This window comes from Ceratotherium simum, chromosome 16, assembly GCF_057802395.1.
Source record: "Ceratotherium simum simum isolate JZ-2026a chromosome 16, ASM5780239v1, whole genome shotgun sequence".
Classification (NCBI taxonomy): Eukaryota; Metazoa; Chordata; class Mammalia; order Perissodactyla; family Rhinocerotidae; genus Ceratotherium; species Ceratotherium simum.
The window spans coordinates 59,986,456-59,995,372 of NC_141915.1; the positions used below are offsets into that span (position 1 = coordinate 59,986,456).

The following is an 8,917-nucleotide window of genomic DNA, read 5'->3' on the forward strand; positions in this document are numbered from 1 at the left end:
GAAAATGAACTTCTGTATATTTTACTAAAATAGAAAGCTTTTCCAGTGCTCTGGCCTGTAGCTCTCTCCCCAGGATGGAGTTGATGGGGGAGGGAAGGACGACAGGAGCCCATCGAGGGAAAACGCCCCCTCTTTCTGGGTTTTCCCAGGCAGAGCTTCTGCTCCTGGGGTGGACGGAGGCAGGCAGATCTGGATATTCCACAAGCAACATTTGTGCCACAGACCCAAGCCAGAGGACGGGGCGTCTTCACCCGTGGACACTCAAAAAGAAGGATGAGCTTTGCCTGTACAGACCACAGGACGAAACTCATCACTCGGAGCCTGCCACAAATCAGTGGCCTAGTGGAAACCCAGCCTGGCGGTCAGGAACTCAACCGTGGGCAAAGCGCAGGAAGCCCAACAGGCCCAAGGGCTGTCCAAAGGTTTCCTCAAGACCAGAGGATGAGAAAAGCCAGATACTGTGTCCCACGTGGAGTGTGGTTTGGACCCACCCTCCAGCCCCATGGCACAGAAGCCCCGTCTCCTCTATGGGTGAATGGCGCAGAATCACCTGTGGGTTCCAAACAATGAAGAGAGTCTCAAGGCCAGGTCCCAGCCCCTTGTATCTGCAGGTCCCCAACCCGACCCAGAAAACAAGACCCCCTTGCCCAGGCCATCCTCACCTGTCACAGGCTGGAGATCCTGCCCCGCCCCAGGGTCCCCTTGGAATTCCTGTGCCAGGACATGGCTCAGACTCAAGGTCAGTGGTGTCTCCTACCATGGGTGAGGCAAGGGGCCGGGGCACACACCTTGCTCTCCAGTCCAGACAGAGGCAGGAATGATACCAGCATCAAGGAGAGCCTTCCTGGGATGGGATACAGAGGGAAGGGCTGTGGTCTCTGCCCCCTCAAGGCTGGCCCCTCCCTCTACATCAGCTGAAAAGGCGGGGGCACAGGGACCAGGTGTGGGAAGGGAGGAGCAGGTGCCCCCAGGGGCTCTCACAACTCATTGTGGAGGGGCCGGCACTGGGGAGAGAGCTTCTCCTCCAGGACACCGTCGGGAGCACACACCCAGGGGTCGTGGGTCTCCCACTGCCACTTGGCCAGTTGGGTCTGAAGCAGTTCCAGAACCTGGGCGTAGCGCGGGTCAGTGGCCAGGTTCTGGGTCTCGTGGGGGTCCTGGCTCTTGTCATAGAGCTCCCAGCGCTCCCGGTAGTAGTAGTGATGGAGGTCCTTGTACCAGCCCGTGGGCTGGCCTGCCATGGTGCGATTCAGGAGGTCCTGAAAGGTCGGCGAGACGTAGAAGTCCTGGTCGATGGGAAAGGGCATCTTAAAGTTGAGGTTGTGCACGAGGCGGAAGCTCTGGTGTTGCACAGAACGCATGGGGTAGGACATGGTGACCTCGTGGTGGCTCTGGCTGCCAAAGACGGTGGTCCAGAGGGGCTCCACCTCCAGCGCCGGCAGGAGGGACCGGCCAGTGAGCTGGACGGTCTTCGAGCCAAAGATGGCATAGTGGGGGTAGGGGATGGAGAACCAATCCAAGATGGTGGGCGTGAGATCTGGAAAGGAAGTGGCATCTCAGTGCGGTTGGGCCCTCCAACGCACAAGAGCCCCCGCCACGGAACGGCTGAATCCAAGCTGCTCTGGAAAGCTGGTGGGCCGCCTAGTGCATCAAATCACCAAGAGGGAGGAGCTGCTATGGGCCCAACACCTGTCACTGCTGCGCCATTCCTCTGCGCCATGACGCCTTCAATGGTCCAAGAGGCCCAACCTAGTGATATTAGGATCCTTCTAAAATCCTCTGGACCAGTGAGGAAGCCCCCATGTAGGGGCTCATCTCTTCCTGGTCTGTGCGGGGGCCACAGCACAACCTGATTTGTGGGTGCTACTGCCCTGACCCCTCAAAGTGGGATCCCTAGGCCCGCAGATTGGGAACTTGTCAGAGTGCAGATTCTCAGGTCGCCCCAGATCTACTGAATTAGACACTCTGGGGGTGGGGCCTGCAACTTGAATATTAACAAGTGCTCCTGGTGATTCTGACACTCACTAGTGGGCCAGGGAAAAAAGCAACAATCTTGAAGGTGTCAAGATTCAGGCTAGAATCCTAGCTTGGTACTTACAAGCTGTGTGATCTCGGGCAACTTACTTCACCTCTCTGAGCATCATTTTTGCGCTGTAGAAGCAGGTGGCCGTCCCTACCTCTCCCGGGGGGTTGGGAACTACATAGGTACTGGGTGCAAAGCAATGTCTAGACATGCTGGTCCCACTAAGTGTTCGCTTCTGCCCACCCCTCTTCCTGCACGAGACGCAGAGCCATACCTAGGAGGCTCACATAGGCCTCGCTGACCTGGCCCCAGCGCTTCGGGTGCTCTGGGGATGACACTAGCAAGGGTTCAGCACTGCCCGGCCAGTACAGGTTGGTCCTGCCGCTGGGGAAGGGGACCCCGTTGTCGGATGTGAAGATCACCAGGGTGTCATTTAGGACGCCTGCTCCACGCAGCTCCTCAAGCACGAGTCCAATCCCTGCAGGGTGGGGCGGGGGTGGCAGAGCTCAGCTGCAGACAGACGTGGAGGTGTGGGAACGTGTGTGCACTCACCCACTTCTCTGTCCGGCCGCTGGACCCTGCACTGTCATTTCCTTAAATCATTTCGGCCATCCTTCCCCCCAGCCCAGGCCTCTCCCCCAACACTCTGCCCAGTGCCCCATCCTGGAGCAGGCCTTGCACAGCCTCTGCCTGAGCCCTCCCTTCGCTGTCACCCCGAGTAGAGGGTCTTTGCAGATATAACTGTCAAGGATCTCAACATGAGATCATCCTGAAGTACCCAGGTGGCCCCTAAATCCAATGACAAGTGTCCTTAGAAGAAGAGATGGGACTTCATCAGATTAAAGAGCTTCTACAAGGCAAATGAAACCAGGATCAAAATGAACAGGCAACCCACCAGCTGGGAAAAAATATTTGCAAACCAAATATCCAACAAGGGATTCATCTCCATAATATATAAAGAACTCACATAAGTGAACAAGAAAAAAACAAACAACCCAATCAAAAAATGGCCAGAGGAAATGAACAGACACTTCTCCAAAGAAGATATACAGATGGCCAATAGGCACATGAAAAGATGCTCAACATCACTAATCATCAGGGAAATGCAAATCAAAACCACACTAACATATCACCTTACACCCGTTAGAATGGCTATAATCACCAAGACAAAAAGCAACAAATGCTGGAGAGGCTGTGGAGAAATGGGAACCCTAATCCACTGCTGGTGGGAATGCAAACTGGTGTAGCCTCTATGGAAAACAGTATGGAGATTCCTCAAACAATTAAAAATAGAAATACCTTATGACCCAGCTATCCCACTACTGGGTATCTATCCAATGAACCTGAAATCAACAATCCAAAGAGGCTTCTACACCCCTATGTTCATCGCAGCATTATTCACTATAGCCAAGAAGTGGAAGCAACCCAAGTGTCCCTCGACTGATGACTGGATAAAGAAGATGTGGTGTATATATACCATGGAATACTACTCAGCCATAAAAAAAGACAAAGTCATTCCATTTGCAACAACATGGATGGACCTGGAGAATATTATGTTAAGCGAAATAAGCCAGAAAGAGAAAGACAAACAGGGCATGATTTCACTCATATGTGGAAGATAAACCAACACACAGAGAACTGTTTGGTGGTTACCAGGGGCTAGGGGGGTGGGGGGTGGTCACAGGGGGTGGAGGGACACATTTATATAGTGACTGACAAATGATAAGGTACAAAAAAATTTCACAATATTAAAAAAAATACTGAAAAAAAAAAAAGGAAGAGGAGAGACACAAACACAGAGGAAAAGGCCAGGTGATAATAGAGGCAGAGACTGGAGTGATGCAGCCATGAACCGAGGAATGCCAGGGGCCACCAGAAGCCGGAAGAGGCAGAGAGGACTCTCCCCTAGAGGCTCCAGAGGGAAAATGGCCCTGCCAACATTGACTTCAGACTTCTGGCCCAGGATGGGGGCCCAAGCCATGGCTTACCCAACCACCTGGGCTCCTGGAACCCACCTTGGTCCATCCGGCCAATGGTGGTATACTGAGCAGCCAGGTCAGCTCGGGCTGCTGGGGTGTCAGGGACAAAGTAAGGTACCTGAGGGGGAGGTGGGTGGAAAATCAAGGTTAGAGCAGACAGGTTGGCGGGACGGGGTGGTCAGCCCTTGAACCGGGGTAGGAGATGGAGATGCCAGCCTTCCTCCCAGAGCCTGAAATCATCTTCCTTCCTGTAAATGGATTAGCACAGAACCTCCATGCTCTTGGCTACGTCATTCCACATCTTTACGCTTCTCTCTGCCGGCCCCACAGATGGGGACCTGGATGCAGTGAGTCAGAGGGTTTCTTCTTACGTGCCAAAGTCACACATCTGGGGCCAGGGCTGCACGCCCGCCAGAGGGCCATGGGTTCCCAATTTACGAGGCAGAGGAAGGAGAGTGGGTGGGCGTCTTGGCAACACGGGAGGGGCCCTCCTACCAGCACATCCTGCGGGTCATAAGTCTGGGGGGTCCAGTCTGGGATACGCCCCATGCCACGCTCCCCGTTGCCAAACTTCTCACAGAAGGTCCCGTACTGGGGCTGGGAGTGTCCACAGCGGTGGGGGTCATGGAAGGCGACATAGAGGAAGAAAGGCCTGCATGGGGAGGAAGTGGCTTGAGTCCTGAGGTCAAGGTCAGTCAGTCGACACATCACCCGGGGAGCCCCGTTCCTTAGGGAGGAACACCCCTCTTGGCTTTGCCTACTGCCCTAGAACTGAAATCTCCCTGTGATCCTCACCACCTCGGTATCCCCACGTCCCTTCTTCCTCTGACCAGATTAACTTGAGTATCTGGAACCTTCTCCCCCACCCCCACTCTGCCATCTAGGGACTGCAAGAATCCCAACTAAAGACTCTGGGATGTGCATCACGTGTTAACTGCCCAGAGGTCTGGCCGCATAAGGGAGGGCAGGGGGCAGGGCCCTCCTCGCACCTGTCATCCTGAGTCTGCAGGAATTTCCGGACCAGCAGCTTAATTCTGGTGATGTTCCGCCCCACCTGGAGGACAGAGCTGTTCTCCTCCGTGTACGCGAAGTCAAACGGGTACACTGCCTCTGGCCCCACATGCTTCTTCCCAATGATTCCTGGAGGTGGGGAGACAGGCCTGTCCAGAGCCCCTTCGGTTTTCCACTCCCCCTGCTCCCTTCTCCACCCCCCAAGCCCTCCGTCCTGCCGTGGCCTCTATGAGGACAGCCCAGGCCCTTGTTCTTGTGGACCCACAGCCCAGCCAGGAGGCCCAGGGCCTTGGGGACAAGTGCTCAGAGCAGGTGACATGGGGCCAAGGGTGGTCGGGACAAGGCCTCACCTCTCTGGGGCAGGGAGGGAAGCTACCGTCCTGTCCCCGAGGCAGCAAGAAGCCCCTCACCTGTGCGAACACCAGCTCGGCGGAGCAGCAGCGGCAGGCTCTGTACTCCGTCGAAGGAGTTGAAGTGGTGGACACCCTGGTGCAGGCCATACATTCCATTCTGATGCTGCAGGCACGGACGCTGTGAGGCAGGGCGCCGCCCGGCAGCCGGGACCTGCCCTGCCTGCTCCTGCTCTCCCCCCACTCATCGACCAGCCCTTCTTGGGACCCAGATTTAGGCTTCAGGTGGTCAGCACTAAGGGAGATTTTCTCCGCCTCTCCCTCCTCATCTGACAGGCCCACAGGTGCCTCCCGTGGGACATCGGCAGGAAATACAATAAACTGGGAGGACACACACCGAAATTAGGGAGGGCATTTATCTTCTTCTTTCTGCTTCTCTGTACTTTCCAACTTTTCTATTATGAGCACACATGGTAGACTGAAAATGATGGCAGGCCTCTTTTTTTAACTAGCTTTTTTATAGCGTAAAAGAAATCGTCGTACATATTACAAACTCAGAAAAACTAAACAGATGTAAGGAGAGAAGCAGCCCCTCCGTATTCCCACGGCCCACCGCCCAGAAGGGAGTGCTGTCCACAGCTGCCTGATGGACCTTTCAGGAAGTGTCTGTGCACAGGCCACAGTCTCCCTCTGCATGTAGGCCTTCTACTCCTAGCCTCCGTCTCTCAGACGCAGATGCACAGAGCACACTGCTCACCAGGAGATAATGTCATGAGATAACATATCAAGAGTAAATGCCGGCCGGCTCCGTGGCTTAGCGGTTAAGTGCGCGCGCTCTGATGCTGGCGGCCTGGGTTCGGATCCCGGGCGCGCCCCGAGCCACCACTTCTCCGTCCAACGCGAGGCCGAGTCCCACGTACAGCAACTAGAAGGATGTGAACCTATGACATACAACTATCTACTGGGGCTTTGGGGGGAAAAAAATGAATAAATAAAATCTTAAAAAAAAAAAAATAGATATAAAAAAAAAAAAAAAGAGTAAATGCCTGTGTACATCCAGGTTCACAGCAGCACTAGTCACAAGAGCCAAGGGTAGAAGCAACCCAAGCTTCCATCTACAGATAAATGGATAAACACAATGTGCTCTATCCACACAATGGTGGAATACTATACAGCCTTGAAAAGGAGGGAAATCCTGACACTCGCTACAACATGGATAAACCTTAAGGACATTATGCTCAGTGAAATTAGCCAGTCACAAAAGGACAAATACTGTGGTTCCACTTATGTGAGGTACCCAAAGTAGCCAAACTCACAGAGACAGACAGTAGGATGGTGGTTGCCAGGGGCTGGGGGAGGAGAAATGAGGAGTTAGTGGTTAATGGGAACAGAGTTTTAACTTGGGATGATGAAAAAGTTCTGGAGATGGATGGTGGTGATGGTTGCACAACAATGTGAATGTACCTAATGCTACTAAACTGTACACTTAAAAATGGTTAAAATGGTAAACTTTTTTTTTTATGCTGAGGAAGATTCACCCTGAGCTAACATCTGTTATCAATTTTCCTCTATCTTGTATGTGGGTCGCCGCCACCCTAGCATGGCCACTGACAAGTAGTGTAGGTGCGAGCCCAAGAACCAAACCTGGGCCACCGAAGCAGAGTGCACTGAACTTAACCACTAGGCCACCAGGCAGCCCCCTAAAGTGGTAAATTTTACCTTATATGTATCTTAGCACAATAAAAACAGAGTAAGTGCCTTAAACGGCAGCTCTTATTGTCATGCAAGCTCCTAGGACAATATCACAATAGAAGTTAACACTGGGCGAGTGTGTACCAGGAACCTTGTTACATCCTTTACACATAAAGTATTAACTTGGCCAATCCCATAATAACCCCGTGAGTGAGGAACGATCAGAACCCCATTTTACAGGGCAGGAGACTGAGGCGCACAGGGGTCAGTGATTTCCTCGTGGTCACAGAGTGCTTGGAGCCCGCAGCCGCACTCGGACCACTCAGCTGGGGGTGGGGGAGGGGAGGTGGGCGCACCCCCAGGGGAGACCAGGGAGGGGTTCCCTGCAGCAGAGGCCTCGAGGGCTCTCCCTCTCCCAGGTCCTCCTCCTGCGCCCCTGCCCCCTCACCTGGGGCAGGCCAGTGAGGAGGCTGGCGCGGCTGGGAGAGCAGCTGCTGACTGAGGTGAAGGCATTGCGGAAGATCAGGCTGCGGCGGGCCAAGGCATCCAGGTGAGGGGTGGTGATGGCGCTGTTGTTGTAGGCGCCACTCTCAAAGCCTCCATCATCCGCTGGGGAAGGCGGGAGACACAGAGCACACGGTGGGCGGAGCTCAGGAGGAGAAGGTGTGGGTGTGAGGGAGATCTGGGTTCCGCCCTGGTGGCCTGGGCCAGTGATGCCCAGGTGGGCGTGATAGCCGGGTGGGCCTGATAGCTGAGTGGGAATGCTACCAGGCACATATTAGCCTGGCTGAGCATGTTAGCAGGCAGGCATGATTGGGTGGTCCTGGACTCTGCAGACACCACACAAGGATGTGGTTCCACGTGCAGATTCTCCACCTGTGTCCCTGGGTGGTGGGTAGTTGACAGGAGCCCCTCAGTGGAGAGCTGTTTACGTTAAGATTAGCTGAAGGGCCCGGCCCAAGACCACAAAGTTAATCACAATGAGTGAACCTGGCAGAGGGCCAGACCTCAAAAGAGGAAAGAATCAGGTTGCCTTGTGACAGCCAGACCCTGGTCACCGAAGCCGGAAGTCTGGAAATCTTGTGAACAGCAGGGCGCGGGAGGAACTTGGGGTTTCTTGGAAGGGATGGGGTTCCAGGAGAGGGCGGGTGGGTGCGTGGGGCTTTGCCCATGGCCAGGAAAATAAGAGCTGAGCCACAGCACTCTGGGGTCTGAAAAACCTCTGAGGAGGAGCTGAGAACCCCAAGGCACCCCAGCCACCTCTCTGGGGACTTGGGCACCAGCCCTTCTTCTGGCATCCCCTGTGGAATCTGTGGATCCCTGAGTTCTGGAAAGCCGCCCAGCCTCCGAGCTGGGGACCCGCAGGGTTAGCCCTGGCTGCTCTGGGCACGGGTGGGGGTGCAGGGTCAGAGCCGGAGCAGGAGTGGGGTGCTGAATCTGGGGTCTGAATCCCAGCAGACTCCGCGGTAAGCGAAGGTGCCCCTGCCTCCCTTTCCAAGGAGCCGACCACGAGGAGTCTGGGGACAGAAGAGACGACATACGGGGAAGGAATGGCAGTGGAGGCTTCAGGGCACGCTGGTGTCAGCACTGACCGCGGGTGTGGAGGGGCGAGTGGCCGCTTTTGGGGGAGACAACAGGCGGCCGTGGAGGGCGGCGCCCGGGGTGGCAGCGGGTCGAAAGGGGCGCACTCACCGAGGATCAGCAGCACGTTCCGGGGACACACCCGGTGCGCGCGGCAGAGCCCTACCACCAGCAGCAGCAGCAGCAGCAGCAGCGCCCAGCAAGCAGACCCGGATAGGCGCATGGCGACAGCTCCCGGCCCGGCCCCGCCCCGCGGTCACGTGCGCGTCAGACCCGCCCCC

General features: G+C 55.4%; 1 protein-coding gene across 3 annotated transcripts; it reads right to left on the bottom strand.

Moving 5' to 3' along the window:
• Positions 1–8,878, bottom strand: SGSH (N-sulfoglucosamine sulfohydrolase). 3 transcript variants are annotated; one of them, XR_015554785.1, is made up of 9 exons: positions 8,748–8,878; positions 7,504–7,664; positions 5,424–5,529; positions 4,992–5,142; positions 4,498–4,654; positions 4,039–4,120; positions 2,298–2,501; positions 663–1,537; positions 1–550 (listed from the first exon to the last, which is right to left on the bottom strand). XR_015554785.1 is itself a non-coding variant. In XM_087441732.1 (9 exons), exons 1-9 carry the CDS (start codon positions 8,857–8,859, stop codon positions 830–832), a joined length of 1,476 nt encoding a protein of 491 aa, XP_087297858.1. In that variant the 5' UTR covers positions 8,860–8,878; the 3' UTR covers positions 1–829. The 3 variants fall into 3 exon arrangements, 2 of the variants coding, with proteins under 2 accessions (XP_087297858.1, XP_004433008.1); XM_087441732.1 differs by having other exon boundaries at positions 1–844; positions 1,050–1,537; XM_004432951.3 differs by having other exon boundaries at positions 1–1,537.
• Positions 8,879–8,917: the final 39 nt, after the last annotated feature.

Excerpts from the sequence above, each read along its gene's own strand:
- SGSH (XM_004432951.3), bottom strand. The coding sequence starts at position 8,859 with ATGCGCCTATCCGGGTCTGCTTGCTGGGCGCTGCTGCTGCTGCTGCTG. Across the intron at positions 5,530-7,503 it reads TCCTCACTGGCCTGCCCCAG|CATCAGAATGGAATGTATGG; the intron begins GTGAGGGGGCAG and ends CCGTGCCTGCAG. Across the intron at positions 5,143-5,423 it reads CCGAGCTGGTGTTCGCACAG|GAATCATTGGGAAGAAGCAT; the intron begins GTGAGGGGCTTC and ends CCCCACCTCCAG.